The 18,767-nt window shown below is 39.5% G+C and overlaps 1 protein-coding gene across 1 annotated transcript in view; it reads left to right on the top strand.

The window, feature by feature from the left end:
• The first annotated feature begins 94 nt into the window (after positions 1–94).
• Positions 95–18,767, top strand: part of LOC146486342 (V-type proton ATPase 116 kDa subunit a 1-like) — a 26,259-nt gene continuing 7,586 nt past the window's right edge. Inside the window, exons 1-17 of the mRNA XM_085100170.1 lie at positions 95–290; positions 2,253–2,273; positions 3,135–3,213; positions 3,613–3,710; positions 3,803–3,931; positions 4,373–4,488; positions 5,252–5,461; positions 9,171–9,264; positions 9,458–9,535; positions 11,303–11,588; positions 11,945–12,084; positions 12,227–12,378; positions 14,366–14,462; positions 15,664–15,782; positions 16,884–16,929; positions 17,088–17,171; positions 18,007–18,093. Coding sequence (XP_084956296.1) covers positions 195–290; positions 2,253–2,273; positions 3,135–3,213; positions 3,613–3,710; positions 3,803–3,931; positions 4,373–4,488; positions 5,252–5,461; positions 9,171–9,264; positions 9,458–9,535; positions 11,303–11,588; positions 11,945–12,084; positions 12,227–12,378; positions 14,366–14,462; positions 15,664–15,782; positions 16,884–16,929; positions 17,088–17,171; positions 18,007–18,093 — 1,932 coding nt within the window. The 5' untranslated portion in view covers positions 95–194. The remainder of the gene's footprint in view (positions 291–2,252; positions 2,274–3,134; positions 3,214–3,612; positions 3,711–3,802; positions 3,932–4,372; positions 4,489–5,251; positions 5,462–9,170; positions 9,265–9,457; positions 9,536–11,302; positions 11,589–11,944; positions 12,085–12,226; positions 12,379–14,365; positions 14,463–15,663; positions 15,783–16,883; positions 16,930–17,087; positions 17,172–18,006; positions 18,094–18,767) is intronic.

Below are 18,767 nucleotides of genomic sequence, written 5' to 3'. Positions count from 1 at the left end.
TTATTTACCAATAAGTTGTTTTAATTTTTCTGTGTTACCGTAATTTTACTTCCTACGCGCGAAGAGTGTGTGGAGTGCGAGAGAGACTGGGCCTAAATACGAAAGTGAAAATGGCGGCTGATCATGTGAGACAGGTGTGATGTGAAGTTGCAGCATTTTTTTAGTGCACCAAAGCACTTCTTTCCTTTGCCAAGATGTCTTCCCTCTTTAGATCGGAGGAAATGACACTGGCCCAACTTTTTATTCAAGCAGAAGCCGCTTATTCTTGCGTCAGTGAGCTTGGAGAGTTGGTAAGGCTTCGTTGATCGTTTGGTTTTAGTTTTGTTTCGTTTTGCTAAGCTACATAATCTTTATATAATTGCAAGATAGTGTGCTGTAAAAAAAGGAACTTCTCACTGCAAGTGATAGGAAAAAATGAATTAATGAATGATTGAGTGAATGAATGTAAGAAGATGTCTTAGTGTTGTGGTTTTTTTCTAAGCAATATATTAATATATAACTTAAATTACAGGCTAAACTTTACGGAAACTCCGTGGCGGAAATTAAGCACTACAAACGCCCCAGATGGTGCTGTTTTTCGATATTTTCCCGTTAATTTTAGTAAACATACGCAAACTCAAATGAAGTTATATATCTTTTTAAAAATTTGACGCGATATTTTGGCTAAAAATAATAACAGTATTGAATACACTGCAGGCCCGTAGGGCAGGGGGGTGCGATGGGTGCGCGGCACCCCCTGTCTCCTCGTTGGATCGCACCCTCCCGCAATAAACCTGCCTACAGGCCTCACTGGTCACTTTTACATGTACAAGGCATACCCCTGCTCAATCTGGTTAGTCACTGGTGCATGCAGCTGCCCACCTTTATATGTTATCTTCTGTGTTCTATACACCACTATATAAGTTGACTGATGACCTGTGGAAACAACAAGCAACTAAAGTTTAAAAAGATGAAAAAAAAAAAGTGTACAGCTAATGTGTTGTTGATGTTTGTACCACACTTTGACAATACTGTGATCTATAACTGAACATACCCTCAGAAAAATGGGCTTTGTTTAATACAATAACAGAGACATTACTTAAGGCCAATACCTACTAAACAATTATTTTTGCATGGGTTAAGACTATGTGGAAAAAGAGTTTAATTTTTAGGAAAAGCTATTGAAAATCAAAAAGAAAATTGAGATACCAGCCACTCATTTTTCAGAGGTAATTAAACAACCGTAAATTCTTGCTTTCAAATTTACAACAATGTATGGCATTATTTTGCCAAATTGAAGTTTAATTCTCTCTGAAAAATGCATGGTTACCCCCTACTTTCTTTTTGGAATTCAACAGCCCTTGTTAAGATTTTCTTTTCCAGCATAGTCACAAACCACGCAAAAATACCTTTGAATCAGTATGCACCTTACTTAAGAAATCAGAGATTCTCGGTCCATTCCTAGATGCACAGAAAGTGTACACAAATACTTAAAAAAGGAGGCACCGTCATTAGGCAGAGGTCACATCAACTAACCAGAGTATATTATTTTCACAAACCGTCAAAAACTTTTTAAGTAAAATTGTAGATTACTGTGTACAAAATTTGTGAATTTCAAGATTAAAGCTTTACTCATAAGGTGTTTACAAGCAGTTATTTTTTTGCAAACTAACTTTTGTCTCAATCCCAAACAAAACTGTATGCTGGTTCCTTCGCTTTAATTAGGAATCATTCCCAGTTTTTCACCATGGTGGAATGGATTTCACCCATTTAGTTAACGCATCTAGTACATCATAATCATCGATGTGAAGTTTACTACATGTATGAAAAAATATTGAAATATATTCACTCTTCGAGTATCTTCAGCCATGATGGAAGACTGCATGGGCTTGAAGAGCGACACAGATAATTTCAGTTTTTTTTTACATGTGTATGGTATGGTTCAAACTTTTTTTTTGGTTTAAAAAATTTTCAAACCAGTTTGATTTTTATTTCCTTTTGTCTCAGACTATGGTACCTAATAAAATAATGCACAAAGAAAAAAAATTAAACCGCAACACATACAGTGTATACAATGAATTACATTTATTCTTTCTATTTATGCTAAACCTCAAATTCTGCAAAGAAGAAAATGTGTGGTCTCTACCAATGTAATAATGCTTATATTATACAAGATCAGATTTAAGCAATTTATAATCCAGTTTTTCTTGATTTTCTGGACTAAATCCTGGAAGTTTATGTAATACTGACACTTGTTTTTTTTTTCTTTTAAGGGGATAGTGCAATTCCGAGATGTAAGTATTCACCACAGATATTTATTCTTGGTTTTCACTGTCATGCCATTGAAAAAAAAAATCGAAACCATTCCATGAATGAAGTCAAGAAATTGACATGGTGTAGAGGATAAATAAATAAGGCATCTGTCCAAGTGTCAGGTCTGTGCGATATTCCGTACTAGAGTTATTTGACAAAATGTTCCACATAAATTTATAGAGCTTAGTATGGAGACGCCATGTTTGTGTCCCTCTGAGGGGCACAAACATGGCAGCCGGAAATAGGAAAAAACATCTGGAGTTCACTTTTGCCAGAAAAGATGTTTGTTTGCCCTTGTGAATTTTCGAATGTTTAGATTAATATTTCTCCTCAAACTTAAATTGTTTAGAATGCTGAAAATCACCCGAAGAGTCATTTTTAAGATACGGAAAAGCTGTCACGGCCGTCCTCCTGATGTCACGCACGATGGAAACATGGAAATTGAAACTGTTCTATTTTCAAAAGGAAGCACGGCATTGAGCTAAGAAATTGTGAACAGACATATTTTTAGGTAATCTTTCCTTGGATGAAGGTAAAAATTTTGTAGGCCTCCTGGTTTTGAATTCTAGAATTTGGTGACGTCACGTGAAAACCAAGAATATTTCGTCGTATATTTTCAAGATGTTGGTGTGTTGTATTTTACACTTCACCCCCTTAAGTGACACTGCATTTTAATTACTTTTTTGTTGTCTAAGCAATTGTCAAAGTGTCTGTATGTTATAGTCTTCAAATATTTTTTTTCCATGGGGATGAACAAATCAAATTACTTTCTTTCAATTAAAGTAGAGAATGGTACCTTATTGTGAATACATTTCATTAATAAGTACTTCTCTCCCCTGCAGCTGAATCCTGATGTAAATGCTTTTCAACGTAAATTTGTGAATGAAGTCCGTAGATGTGAAGAGATGGAGAGGAAACTCAGTAAGTTCAAATCAATCATGAGTGGTCTAGCTTTACACCTGTTTTCATGTACTTATTAGCTAAAGGTTAATGCATATATATATACTGGTAACTAAAGTTATCTATTAATGCATCAACTGCATTAAAGGAAGCAACAATGCTGTAAGATAAAAAAAAGTGAGATGGTCAAATGCCCCTGGGCAATTGGGTGGAAGGCTAATACCCAAATCCCAGGATGGACAGTGTGGGAAAATGCCCCACTATTGCCCTCCAGGGAGGGGGGGGGGGGGGAGGGAGGGACAGGACGGGCACAGCTAAAATTGACTGATGCCTAACCTTTTGCCTTGTCGTGTACTGTCACAACTGTCATGCCATGTCTAGTCTTTAACTTTTCTGGACTCAAATGTTTTACTTCAACAGGATTTTTAAACCAGGAAATTGTAAAAGCTGAAATTCACATTGTTGACACTGGAGAAAACCCAGAAGCTCCCCATCCTCGAGAAATGATTGACCTTGAGGTGCGCATGTTTTGGTGATTTCAAGCTATTGTAAACATCATTTTGTGTCAACAGCAGTGTTAACTGGTGAAGTGGTTTTTATTTCTCTTCAGGCTCAGTTTGAACAGCTTGAGAATGAGATGAAAGACAGCAATGCAAACTATGAGGCTCTCATGAAAGGCTTCTTGGAGCTGACAGAACTCAAACACATTATGAGGAAGACACACACCTTCTTTGAAGAGGTACAGCTGTTGGACTGGCTTAAATTTAGGCTATTAGCTTAGCTGGAGTGCAGTTTTGGACTCCCAGATGTTCTCCTGGCTAAAAGCTAATGAACAAAGGAACAAATTCATGAATGAACACATTTTTATATAGAAGAAAAGATTCTTGCAGTTATCTATGCAACCACGCTGTTGTGAAAAAAATTCAGGCTTGAATGGGATTTTAACCCATGACCTCAGTGCTGTGATGCTGATGCAGTGCTTTTGCAACTGAGCTACATGTATCAAGCCAACTGGGAGCTAGTCATGTGCTGATTTCATAATATACCCCTGAAGAATAATCTTTCATATGTAAAAAACCATGAACACATGCTTATTTTGGACTTTCAAATTTACAGACTTTAAGATTTATAATGTAGTGTTTAATATTAAAACTGGTGTTTTGTTGGTGACTTTGATTAGGCTGAACTACATGTGCATAATCAACAAGAGATCCATGAACCACAGGGAACTGATGAGTTGGAAGCACTGTTAGCAGATGAGCGTAGAGGAGCTGCTACCACAGCAGCTCAACTAGGGTATGTTTCTCTACTGTCATAATGACCTTTTGGTTAGTTAGTGCATCACACACAAACCTTGTAAGTTCAAAAGGCTGCCCCTGGGTCTTGTCTTTTATTGTTATTGTGTTTTGGACTACTCCTCTTGTCTTGACAATATGTTCCAGTGACAAATTCTATAGATGTGTCATTGATCATAGACCTTTTGCTAAAATGGCTGACATTTTACTAATCAATATTCTTATATTAGCCTTACTAGCCTTGTTCAAGGTAAAATATTTTGAGTTTTTGTATAGTATGCTGTATTGTTATTAGTTGACTTTGTTCATTGTGTATGTTGTTGTGTTGCAAATAAAATTTGTTTTCATTAAAAAAAATGAGTAAGTATTAGGCTAATTTGAATGCAAACAAAAGAATATTAAAAATGTCAGCCATTTTTGCATAGGGTCTTTTGCAAAGGAAGAATGTTTAAAAGAAATTATGTTTTGGTACAGTTTGCCCATAGTTTGCCACCAAATTCACTGCTACATGGCCGTCGAGTCACAGATGTAGCTGTTTTGGTTTAAAAATGTTCAAACCAGTTTGATTATTATTTCCTTTTGTCTCTGATTATGGTAATGAATGCTGCACAAAGGAAAATAAAAAATCATATTGGTTTAAAAAATTTAAAATAATAATAAAAAAAGTTTAAACCACAACATAGCTAAATTTAAGGTTCACAATTAAAATATTCTCATCCTGTAGTAATTTATAATTCATGTTGCTATTCACGGTGTACTTGTAGATTTGTTACTGGAGTGATAGCTCGTGAGCGAGTACCTTCTTTTGAACGTCTTCTGTGGCGTGCCTGTCGTGGTAATGTGTTCTTCAAGCAAGCTGAGATTGAAACTCCACTTGAGGATCCAAGCACTGGTGACCAGGTTAATAAATGTGTCTTCATCATCTTCTTCCAAGGAGATCAGCTTAAAAGCAGGGTGAAGAAGATTTGTGAGGGGTAAGGCCAGTTTTTATTGTTCAAACTTGGTCCTAATTTTTGAAGTAGGTTGTGGGGTTGGGGGGGGGGATGAAAGTATCCAGGAATTTTTTTTTTAAGTGCTGTGAATGCTTTGTTTTTCTGTCAAGGTACCTGCTCATAGCCCCCAGCCCTAGCTCAGGACAGCTGCTTGAATATTAGAACTTAGTCAATGAATTACAGTCTTCAGAAAGGGGACTCTTCTTTTGGACATTGTCATTACTCGGGCCGTAAGGCAGACCGAGTTAAGGTTTCGGTAGCATTATCAAATTTTTTTTTTTTGGGGGGGGGGGGGGGGGAGTCGCTATGGGCCGAGAGATAAGACTTCAGGCCACGAGTTATTGTTCTCGGGCTCATTTTTTGTACTCGGTTGGTACGAGTTATGTTTTCTGTCAAATTCTTTAAATTCTCGGTCGCGTTCTTTGTTTTCGGGCCGTAAGGAGTGCTAACAATATGCGAGCCAGACGTGCAAAGCATGAACAAAACATGTGAGACAGGCAAGGCATGAACAACCCCAACATAAACTGCTAACCGCTAAGCTAGCCGGGGAGCTATTTAAGCTAACCCAAGTGCTATTTAGGCTAACTGGAGTGCTCTTTAGGCTAAACGGAGTGTTTTTTAGGCTAACCTGAGTGCCTCAAGGTTAGTTTTGTTTAACCGAAAATTTGGCAACTAAATCAGTCTATGACCTCGCGGGCCAAGATAGATAAAGATGTCTCACGTTTTAATACTATAGAAAAACAATCAATGTAGAAACGGTTCCTGTCTTCAAATGAAAGGTGAATAACAAATGCTTTCCCCTGAGTTTCATTTAAAAATATAAACAGCGAAACATTGAAAAATGTACAGTACAAGGATATAAACATACGCGTGATGCGTAACGTTACTCTAGATCCTAGGGAGGGGGGGTACTCAACAGATGCTTGGGTAGGGAGGTGCGGCCCGGGCGTTCAAACCCTGACCCTGTTTTATAAGACACAATTCTCCGATTTCCCTATCCCGTTTAAAACAGAATTCAAAATTTTCAGGCCCTAAGACATTTAACCCAAAATCACACCCTGTTTAAGACTCGAATGAAATAAGAATACGCTAACTAGTTTCTTACTGTATTTTAAAGCATTGGCAATCACAATCTGTTTAAGCCATTAGGTCTTGTAGGGATACCCTGTTCAAGACAGAAAGTGATGAAATAGATACCCCGTTCAAGACAAAACACCCCGAAAACCATACCCTATCGAGCCGCACGTCCCCGTTAAGGTCACATAAGGGAGTAGCCCGCCAGGTCTAGATCATACCGTAAATTACGATCCGTCATTGACCGTCACATACATATTAGGACCCTACAAATGGTTTCTGTCTCTAAACGAAAGGTGAAAACGTAAAGATTAAAACCCGGGGATTATAAAAAGCATTTGTATGGCAAATGTCGTTTTCCCCTGTACTTCATTCTGAGTTTTCTGACTGCAAGAAATGCAATTCTATCTGGTGGTTACTTATTGCCTCACTATATCTCTGTATCTATCTATTCGATTTGTGTGACAAAATTTCTTCTGCATTTGATAGAAAAGAACATGCCATTGGAGTATTCCTAGATCTTTCGAAAGCGTTCGATACGGTAAATCACGACATTCTTTTTGACAAACTCAATCATTATGGGATCCGTGGTCTGGCACTAGAATGGGTCAAAAGTTATTTTTCTGAAAGGACACAATTTGTCGAATTTAATAACGTTAGATCTGCCCCACAGGGGATTTCCTGTGGGGTGCCTCAAGGTTCCATTCTTGGTCCCTTATTTTTTATCCTGTATGTTAATGATTTGAACAATGCTTCCCTGCTTGATGCAATCTTGTTTGCTGATGATACAAACCTATTTATCTCCCATAATGATCCTGTTTACCTAATTAACACATTAAATAGACAATTAAACAAATTGTCAACCTGGTTTGCAGCAAACCGGCTCTCCTTGAATTTAGCCAAGACTAATTTTATGGTATTCAAGCCTTGGCAAAAGAAGCAATCCTTTGAATTTCAAGTTTTCATAAATGAGCAGCCTATCCTTCGTGTTTCTGAGACCATGTTTTTGGGTGTTTTATTAGATGACAATTTGACCTGGAAATTGCATATATCCTTAACAGCAAATAAATTATCCAAATCTATAGGTATTATTCATAAATCTAGATTCTTTCTTTCTACTCACTCCCTTCGTACTTTATACAATTCTATGATCCTTCCATATTTATATTATTGCAATTTAGCTTGGGCTGGTACCTATAAGTCAAACCTTCAGAGAATTGTAACCTTACAGAAACGTGCGTTAAGAATAGCAAGCAATTCTACATACATTGCCCATACTGGCCCTATTTTTAAGGAACTTAAACTCTTAAAATTTCACGATATCCATTCGTTTCAATTAGGTACTTTTATGTTTTCATTCAAGAACTCTACACTCCCTTCCAAATTCAATAATTTTTTTTTACTGAATGGTCAAATCCATAATTATAATACTAGGAATGCTCAGTCCTTCCGCTTGCCACTGTGCAGAACGAACACGAGGAAGTTTTCAATTTACTTTCAAGGTCCAAACTTTTATAATTCTCTAAATTCTGACATAACTAGTTCTCCCTCCACCGCTTCTTTTAAAAGAAAGCTTAAAGATTTTCTTCTTTCTAGGTATTAACTTCTGTAAGGCTGTATTTCTCAACTAACTTACTTAATATGTGTGTGCGTGTGTGTGTGTGTGTACGTGTGCGCGGTCAAAGTTAATTATCATAAGTCCATATTGTAATTCTAATATAAGATAGCTATTTTTTAAAAGTGAGGAAGCCTGACTTTATAAGCCTCGTGGTTTCTTTCAGGTTTCCTCCGACGCCATTTATTTTCTTTCGTCAATTTTCATCATTTTTTTTCCATCTGTAATTGTTGTATGTGGCAAAATAAATATTGTATTGTATTGTATTGTATTTGGTAGCCTGCAAGCAACCTCTCTTGGGGGTGGGGGGCGGGAGGGGGAAAGAGGATCCAGCCCCAAGAGAGCTTACTCGCAGGCTATCTATTTGGGGGAATTGGCAATGCTGGAGGTTATCACTATAATTTAAAAGATTGTAGGCTTTACGCACCCCACAAACAAATATGGCCCATCTCAGTATAAGCTGGAAACAGCTTCTTGTTTTAATTTGCATTCTGAATTTTCAAAGTCAGTGATTGCAATTGAAGGGGTGTGCGGAAGAAGGCCCTAAGTGACTTTTGATGTAAGGTCAAATTCTCCTTTTATTTCACAAGCAAAAACAAGAAAATTTGGAAGGAGAATCTAGCAGTTTATCAGAAGTCACTGAGGGCTTTTTTCCAGGCACCCCTTCAATTGGAATTAGCTTTTCACATCAAAAGGCAGAAAAAAATTTGCCTTCTCTAAACTTCTTGCTTAAGGGACTTGGAAGGAGCTTTGTGATTGGTTTATTCTTCTGTCTGCTCTTCCAGTCCTGTTCAACCTGTTGTCACCAGGAAACCTTCTGATCCTTCCAATTCTTATTCCTTTGAGCTGACGTGTCTGGTTACACCTCCACCTTTTGATTTTCACTAGAGACAACGCTCCTTGTGCTTCTGATTCTTGATTCCACTTCTGATTCCATTGCTCCAGCTGTAGTTTCAACCAGTCCTAAGAATTTAAATGATCTCAAATTATGTTTTTGTTAAGTTTCCGAGCCACACTGTACCCTTGTCCAGACTCTGCTGCTGAGAGACGGGAAATGGCCATTGGTTTAGGCACAAGGATTGAAGATCTCCAAACTGTGAGTTGTTAAGGGTGTTAAACCAGCTGATTGTTAGTACAATAAGCGAGGACAATGAAAATAATGACTTCCAATTTGCTGTGGACTTTTTCTCAGTTTTGTATTTCCATCTTGTGTGGTGGTTGTATGCTCTTTTGTGGTGACAATTAATTATATTGACAGACTCTTTTTTTGCTTTTCAATACTTTCTTAGGTGTTGAATGAAACACGTGACCATCGTTATCGCTTGTTAGTAACTGTTGCAAAGAACATTAACCAATGGTTCATCAAGGTACTAGCCATCAGTTGTTATATTCAGGCATACAGGCAAAGCTAAGTTAAAGTAATGTATCAACTTAGACCTCTGTAATAGTGAGGACAGGAGTAGGAACTCAGTAAAAGAGTCCAGGAACTGGAAGAGAAGGGTCCAGGAACTGGGAAGAAAGGGATGGAAAATGGGAAAGAAGGGTGTGGGAACTGGGAGAGAAAGGGGTGGGAACTGAGAGAGATTAGGGGGTGGGAACTGGGAGAGAAAGGGGTGGGAACTGGGAGAGAAGGGGGTGGGAACTGGGAGAGAAAGGGGTGGGAACTGGGAGAGAAGGGGCTGGGAACTGAGAGAGAAGGGGGTGGGAACTGGGAGAGAAGGGGGTGGGAACTGGGAGAGAAAGGGGTGGGAACTGGGAGAGAAGGGGGTGGGAACTGGGAGAGAAAGGGGTGGGAACTGGGAGAGTAGGGGGTGGGAACTGAGAGAGAAGGGGGTGGGAACTGGGAGAGAAAGGGGTGGGAACTGAGAGAGAAGGGGGTGGGAACTGGGAGGGAAGGGGGTGGGAACTGGGAGAGAAAGGGGTGGGAACTGAGAGAGAAGGGGGTGGGAACTGGGAGAGAAGGGGGTTGGAACTGGGAGAGAAGGGGGTGGGAACTGGGAGAGAAGGGGGTGGGAACTGGGAGAGAAGGGGGTGGGAACTGAGAGAGAAGGGGGTGGGAACTGGAAGAGAAGGGGGTGAGAACTGAGAGAGAAGGGGCTTAAAACTGGAAGAGAAGTGACAACAACTGGGAGAGAAGGGTCCAGGAACTGGGGAGAAAGGGATGGAAAATGGGAGAGATGGGTGTGGGAACTGGGAGAGAAGGGGGTGGGAACTGGGAGAGAAAGGGGTGGGGGTGGGAACTGGGAGAGAATAGGGTGGGAACTGAGAGAGAAGGGTGTGGGAACTGGGAAAGAAGGGGGTGGGAACTGAGAGAGAAGGGGGTGGGAACTGGGAGAGAAGGGGGTGGGAACTGAGAGAGAAGGGGGTGGGAACTGAGAGAGAAGGGGGTGGGAACTGGGAGAGAAGGGGGTGGGAACTGGGAGAGAAGGGGGTGGGAACTGGGAGAGAAGGGGCTGGGAACTGGGAGAGAAGGAGGTGGGAACTGGGAGAGAAGGGGGTGGGAACTGAGAGAGAAGGGGGTGGGAACTGGGAGAGAAGGGGGTGGGAACTGGGAGAGAACGGGGTGGGAACTGAAAGAGAAGGGTGTGGGAACTGAGAGAGAAGGGGGTGGGAACTGGGAGAGAAGGGGGTGGGAACTGAGAGAGAAGGGGGTGGGAACTGAGAGAGAAGGGGGTGGGAACTGGGAGAGAAGGGGGTGGGAACTGGGAGAGAAGGGGGTGGGAACTGAGAGAGAAGGGGGTGGGAACTGGGAGAGAAGGGGCTGGGAACTGGGAGAGAAGGGGGTGGGAACTGGGAGAGAAGGGGGTGGGAACTGGGAGAGAAGGGGGTGGGAACTGAGAGAGAAGGGGGTGGGAACTGAGAGAGAAGGGGGTGGGAACTGAGAGAGAAGGGGGTGGGAACTGGGAGAGAAGGGGGTGGGAACTGAGAGAGAAGGGTCCAGGAACTGGGGAGAAAGGGATGGAAAATGGGAGAGAAAGGGGTGGGAAATGGATGAAAGGAGGTGAGAACTGGGAGAAAGGAGATAATGGGAACTGGGACAGAAAGGGGTGGAAAATGGGACCTTTAATACTAGTATTAATGATTAATAAGTAACATAATTATCTTGTAGTCTTATGTCAAATATTTGTGCTTAGGTCAAGAAGATAAAGGCCATTTATCATACCATGAATATGTTTAACCTGGATGTAACTCAGAAATGTCTCATTGCCGAGTGCTGGTGTCCAGTGAGTGATCTCGATAAGATTCAGCAAGGTCTACGCCGTGGTACAGAGCGCAGTGGGGCTGCCATACCATCCATTCTGAATCGCATGGCCACTCACCAAGAGCCTCCAACTTTTCACAGGACAAACAAATTTACCCAGGGGTTTCAAGCTATAGTAGATGCTTATGGTGTGGCAAACTACCAGGAAGTGAACCCAGGTAACAATTTGGACTTGGATAATAAAAACTGTGTTAATTACCAAAGATTAGAACTTGTTTTTTGCTCCTCACAAATTTTATGAGGCAGAGGATAATCTGTAAAGGGTAAACATCATTCAAAAAGTTATCTGCTGATAAACAGTGAACAATATTTTCAGTTGTTGCAATGGGTGTAACCTATTTGTACAATAGACAGTGGCAGACCAAGGGGGAAGTCGTAAATATTAGAGCATCCCCCACCCCTCGGTTCAGCAACCTTTCATGCTCTTCCATCTTAGATTTTCTGAACTCTAGTCAAGGCATTTCATTTTAATCAAAGTATAACTACATGTTGTCACTTTTCTTTGTTCCTCCAGCTCTTTTTACCATCATCACATTTCCGTTTCTTTTTGCGGTCATGTTTGGGGATTGTGGCCATGGCTTAATCATGTTCCTCTTCGCTTTGTGGTTGGTGTGTAATGAGAAGAAACTTCAAAACTACAAAAATGGAGGAGAGGTGAGTCATTGCAAGGAATTTATTTCATATGTCACTGCTTGTGGAAGTTAGGAATTGTGTGGGGCTTGAAACACAATCACAACTAGTATTAATATACCTTAAAGTGGTGCAAACCCACATAATGTCTGTTCTCTCATTACAGATGTTTGAGACCACATTTCATGGCCGTTACATAATTCTGTTGATGGGTCTGTTTGCAATCTACACTGGCCTGATTTACAATGACTGCTTTTCAAAGTCATTCAACATCTTTGGAACTGCATGGGATCTTGGTGTGTCCTGGGGTCCAATCAGGTATGTATACTTTGGTCCTACATACCTCCAAAGCAAGAGAAAGTTTCTCCAACCCTAGCCTGGGAATACAGCCGCCTTACATCCTTTCTGTGCTACGGGCATTCCCTTGCAGAGGCCTGTGGTGGCAGGAGCGGTGAGAGGCAGTTGTTTTCGCAGGCTACTACAGCCCCTAAAAGCTAGTGTGGGGACCAACATTAATTTTCTCCTTATAATACCCCTACATGATCAAACACACAGGTTGTCAGTGATGAGTGATCAGATGTCTTGATCTTTAAACAAATTCTTCCAACTGTTGCAAAGAATGACAGAGAGGACAGTGAGGAGAGTGTTTATGTAATATTTTTTATATGGCTTTATGGGTCAGTTATTAAAAAGGGTCAGTTATTTAATAAAAGACAGTTTAGATGGTGTTTCACAAAACCATGTTCTAAGCCATTTTCAATTTTGATAACAGTCATATCTAAACATTGTCTACTGCTGACGGTAACAATAAGGCTTGCATCCCAGACTAGAAAACTATTTATCTACTTAAAATAAACCACTTATAAACAGATTTGGAGGCCCACTGATTGTCTTAAGCCGAGGCCTAAGTTAGACTCTTTTTTGATAACTGGCCCAAAGAGTTTAAGTCACACACATACTGATACATGTAGGCCAGACGGCTGCAAGTGTGCGACTGGCAAGAAGTAATGAGGAGTGTTACTTCATCCCTCTACATGGGATCTTTTGTCCATTGTAGGGCTACTTCCAGCGGTTTGGTGCAGGTACCAATTCATACACTTGGGGTAGCTAGAGAGTAGTTATTTAACAATTATTCTGCAAAATCGCACTGAATTTCCTCTGACACTGATGGCTGAGTTGGCTGAAATCAGGGGATATTCCGCAAGATTGAGCAGGATAACAATTGTTTTATTATTCAACACATTGATAACAAAGCACAGTTTTATTCCCGAAAAGCTGGAGATGAGCTTTATTTTCTCATTTTTCTGCCCTACACACGATATAAATATGCATATCGCAGGATATCTGTTGACTACGGACAACAAATATTCAGTGCACCATGACAATATTTGGGCAGTGTTAAAATGTGCTGTAATGAATAATAATAATGATGATAACAATTATAAAAATAAATACAGTCGAACCTCCACTAACGGCCACCTCTCCACAACGGCCACCTCTCTACAACGGCCACTTTTTTTGTCCCGGCGGACAGTCCATACATTAGCTCTTGTTTAAACCTCTCTTCAACGGCCACCTCTCTACAACGGCAACGGCCACTAAAGTGCGTCCCCGAATGCCAAAATAACCTCTCGACAATGGCCAGTACAGCACTTTTCTGTAAAAACCTTTATTTATAAACTGATGCAGTAATCGACATTTGTCTTTGGAACATTACGTTTCTGCATCCATTTTAATGATATACGTATTTTGATTGTGTTCCATTTATATGCTGCAGTAAGCATAAATTGTCTACAATAATATAGCGAACGTTGCGAACCTTGCTGGTTTCGCCTTGTTAACATTTTGATTCAAAACATTATTTACGTTTTATTGTGTATTTTATCTATATGTATTATTTAAGATTGGATTGCCATTATACGCTACAGTAAGCCTGAACTTGGCACAATAAACATGTTGTACTTCCCGAAAAAAAAGTGTCATATTAAACCCCTACCTCTCCATAACGGCCACCTCTCCACAACGGCCACTTTCTACTGTCCCCAAGGTGGCCGTTGTGGAGAGGTTCAACTGTAGATGCAACTAGGTGGGACAATATGAAGTAGAGTTTTGTGTCTAAGAAAACAACATGGCAGTGTAGAGACCAACATACCCTCGAACCAATGACCCTCTGATCTTCGAATCAACAGTCAAACACAGAATTACTTTGAAGCATCCAAGCTGAGAACTCCAGGCTTTTACACACAAACGTTTCCTTTTTGCTGTCACTGTTTGTTTTATACTCATCTCTTGCTCTTGCTTGCAGTAAAAAGGCACTGGACTCGTATGAAAAGTCCAAAGGAATCATGCTAGACCCAAAGAAAACCTATCGTGGGACACCTTACTACTTCGGCATTGATCCAGTAAGTACTAAAGAATCAAGCTTGTTGCAAGTAACTTTCTAAGTTCAGTCTAGACTTACTTCAGTTCAGTTTTTGTCATGCCATCATGTCACATTGGCAACAAAACTATAGTTTGAGTTTTTCACTGGTTTCCTAGTAACAAGTAACCAAAGCCACTATAGAAGACAGCTTTCAATATCAATCTTCTCAAAATGTCACTGTAAACGTTAATGACATTGTGTTCTTCTTCACATTTTGAAAGTAAAAATCAATGATAAAATAAAACAATATTTCAGACTCGTCATGACACCATTTTCAAGCATAAACTGTCAGAAATAGTTCCCTGAAAATTAACATAATAAATAATTATCAGTCCAGTTGGACATTAAGTCTGAATAACAACAACAACAACAACAACAACAACACTTTATTTACCCTTTTTTTTACAAGTATTTACATACAGTCAACTCTCTCATAGCGACCACTTCTCGTAAGCGACCACATCCCATACGACCACTTTGTAAACAACCGTTTTGTTTCTCAGTTAAATACTGTTTCAAGAGCTCTCTCGTAAGCGACCACCACTCAAATTTCTTAAGGGACCGCGACCACTTTTTAGGAGAGAAATTACACATATTCTTTTGTTTTCTGTTTCCGGTAAGCGACCACCCGCCATAATCACATATGATCGCTTGTAAATCATTACTAATAAGTGACAAAAGTTCAATTTTGATGATGTTTCCCCGGACTGCTGACAGATAACGACAGTTTACAGACAGAGAAGATGGCTATAATTAGATCTGTAGGTAAACTGGAATTGTTACAGTGAATTTTTCCAAAATGAACCATGAACCATGTTATACAAAGTTTCATCAGAAGAATGAATAGATATGAAAAAATCAACTAAATTAGTTTCTATTTGCCTAATTTTAGCTGCTAAGGTAATATTTTTATGTAATTAATTAATCAATCCAGTATTAGGCTTAGTTTGTTGATCTTTCCCGTAAGCGACCACCTCCCGTAAGCGACCACTTTGTTGTGCACCAAGGGTGGTCGCTTACGAGAGAGTTGACTGTAATTTATTTGAGTGTTGAATCAATGTGTTCCTGTAACTTTTTTTATTTTGTGTAAATACTATGACCTCCTTTTTTGGCAAAATTGCAGCCTTTTATCATTTATTTTGTCAATTCTCACAGTGAATAACTTGTTAAATTGTGGACAGATTTGGCAACTGGCCGGGAACAAACTCACCTTCACAAACTCTTTCAAGATGAAGCTTTCTATTGTTTTTGGTGTGGCACACATGATGTTTGGTGTCTGTCTGAGTTTCTTTAATCACAGGTGAATAATAGAAGATTAATTCCTCATAGTGACCAACATCTAATTTCTCTTTACAACATTACTACTTGATCAAACATATACATGAAGGTCATGAGAATTAAGGAAATGATCACAAGATGAAATGACAAAACCAAGCAGTTCTCTGATCTTGTATTGTAAGGCAGTTGGAGTTCAGTGAAGAGAATGTGTGTGTTGATACATAGTGGGACCTAAAGTTTGGGTTAGCCCTTTCAGTCTCTGAATCAAACCTTATTTAACATTCATGTACCGGTAAAGTGATTCTTCTAACATTTGCATGGAGTGTGACCAGATGTTTCAAATGAATGCCGTCAAGAAGTTTTTTCATGCAGAGTCAGACTCACTGCTGCTACAAGTGCAAAACTTTGAAAATACACAGACCCAATATTTATTTATTTATTTAAGTGCAAAACTTTGAAAATACACAGACCCAATATTTATTTATTCAATATTTACTTTTATTATATTAACATCAATGAAATACCAGGTGAGCTTTCACGCAAAACATGATATTTTTACACGTGAAAATAACATGTTATCTTCACACGTGAAAAGATCACCGTTGCTGTGGATACATAATAAATCACACTTTTGCAATGATTTGGTATTTCATTGGTGTTTATTAACAGAACATTACATGGCGCTTGGAGATACGAAGTTTCTCTTCTCAAGTTGAAAAATATTTCACAATTTCGCTGCGCTCTCTTGTGAAATATTTTTCAACACTTGAAGAGAAATTTTGTATCTCCATGCGGTCATGTAATATCCTCTATATCCAATAATTATCTGTTTGAATCCATGGAAGTTTTGTACAAGAATCTTTGCATTTTCATGCGATACAGTTATCATACATTTAATGTAAAACCTAGAGACGTGTTTCCCTTGCACAGTTTTTGGACTGGTCCAAAGGAGTCCAGGTCCAAAACTTTACCTGTCACGGGAGCAGGTGCACAAAACAGATAGAGGGTCTGGATTGAAGGTGTGATGTAAGCAGAAGGCTTATCCTTGCAGCTATTTTTATGGATCTAAGACAGAGCCAACACAATGTGAACTAAGCCTAAGGAAGATTATCTTTCATTTCAGGCACTTCAACAAGCCACTGAACATTGTTGCCGAGTTTATTCCCCAGGTAAGACACATTCTTATAGAATTGAGGGAGGGTTCATAATGCACCAATATGCGATGGGGCTACCATGGATTGTGATTTGCAGGCAGCTTGTAATTTATTTTTAGCAGTCTATGATGTTTAATTCCACTTTTCCATGACTTTGTTTGTTCTTCTTGCAGGTTCTGTTTTTGTTTTGTATCTTCGGCTACTTGGTTATTCTGATCATCTACAAGTGGATTGCCTTTGACGTGAATTCTCATCATGTAAGCTCTACTAACATTAAAACAACAAAAAAATACTCGCATTAATTTTATTTATAGATGCTTTGGTTTGCACAAACCATATTTCGACTACTGTAGTGTAATTTCTTCCCTTTTTTTGGACAAAATTCCAACAACTTTATGGACCAGCTGTAATCCACTGGAAAGAGTGCTTGAAAATGTTGACAAAATTACTGAAAGCTGAAAGTATAGCCAAAATCTCTAACTTAGACTTGACAAAATAACTGTAACTTTCACAATACGACATTCTGTTTGAGCGGCAAGCAGTTGTTGGTGTATATTTTTTAAATGATCTACTTTTATTCTTGAGAATGTTACTGTTGTGTCCAGGTCTGCCTGCAATTGCTACAAGGCTAAGTGTGATGGGCAATAGAGCGCTTTCCAATTGATTGTCGTACAACCAAAACCAAAGAAACTACTCTGGCCAATCGCAACAGATGTAAACAGCACAACTAGCCAATCAGAGCTCGAAGCAAATACATGTAACTGGCGCCAAGCGCGGGAAAACGCGTGCGGCCAAAACACGATTGGTTTTGGTTTGAATTCCCATTGGCTGAGAAAGTGGCGCGAGTTTTGTTAACCAATCACAGAGCGTAGTAATGCAAAACCAAAGCAAACGCGAAATTACTTTCGACACTCAATTGAAAACTGCTCTATTAGCATAAGGACGGTTACTAGAACGGGGCGGCGAAGGATGATGTGCGAACACTACAGAGACGTAAATTATTCGGAATTTTGTAGTTACGTCATGGTAAAATAGATGACAATACATCTGTAAGTATTATATGCTTGAATTTTGACCTGTTATTTCTTACAGACACCGAGTTTGCTGTTGGCGCTGATCAACATGTTCCTTAAGTTTGGAAATAGCATTAAGGATGAGGACTTGCTTTATTCTGGACAGGTGGGGAATAATCCTCCTTCTCATCCCGCCCCCCCCCCCCCCCCCAAAAAAAAAAAAAAAAAAAAAAATTGGCGTGATGTTAAAAAATGATAGCTGTTGATAAATCCTGAATTTTGTGAGCCTTCATAAGTAACGATCCCATGAAAGTAACCATCTCAATTAACGTAATTTGACTTGGACTGTTTGTGGATAAATGAAACATTCTATTCAGACGTTTCAGTTTCGCATTCTAACTATTTACTGCTAGACTGCAATACTGTGTTATGAACTCCAAATGTAAATTCTCCTCACTGCATGACCTCCATTTATTTCTTGTTCAAATAATTATAGGAAGTTGTTTGAATGCATTCTTGGCTAAACTATAGAACTTATTCACCGCCAGTTTTCCACTATTATAAATTCAGGTAGCTCGGCGGCTCGCCAGCCAAATACCTGTAGAACAACTGAGTATTATTCAAGCGGCTCGGTGGCTCGCTGCCGAGCCGTCGAGCCACTAAACTATAAGCCTTACTTATTCTTGAACTTTTGACAGCTGTTTTCCGTTCTGTTGTTGCTCTGTTTAAATTCAAGATGGTAACTCGTTAGCAATCATGAGGTCGAAGTATCCATTTGGAAGCTTTGAGAATCTTTTCTTCCTGAGGATACCAGTAACTAATATTATTGGCTATAAAGGT

Source organism: Pavona decussata, unplaced genomic scaffold (genome assembly GCF_977016875.1).
Source record: "Pavona decussata unplaced genomic scaffold, jaPavDecu1.1 SCAFFOLD_21, whole genome shotgun sequence".
Taxonomy (NCBI): Eukaryota; Metazoa; Cnidaria; class Anthozoa; order Scleractinia; family Agariciidae; genus Pavona; species Pavona decussata.
Note: the sequence above shows the minus strand (reverse complement) of the source record. Positions and strands in the feature narration are given on the sequence as shown.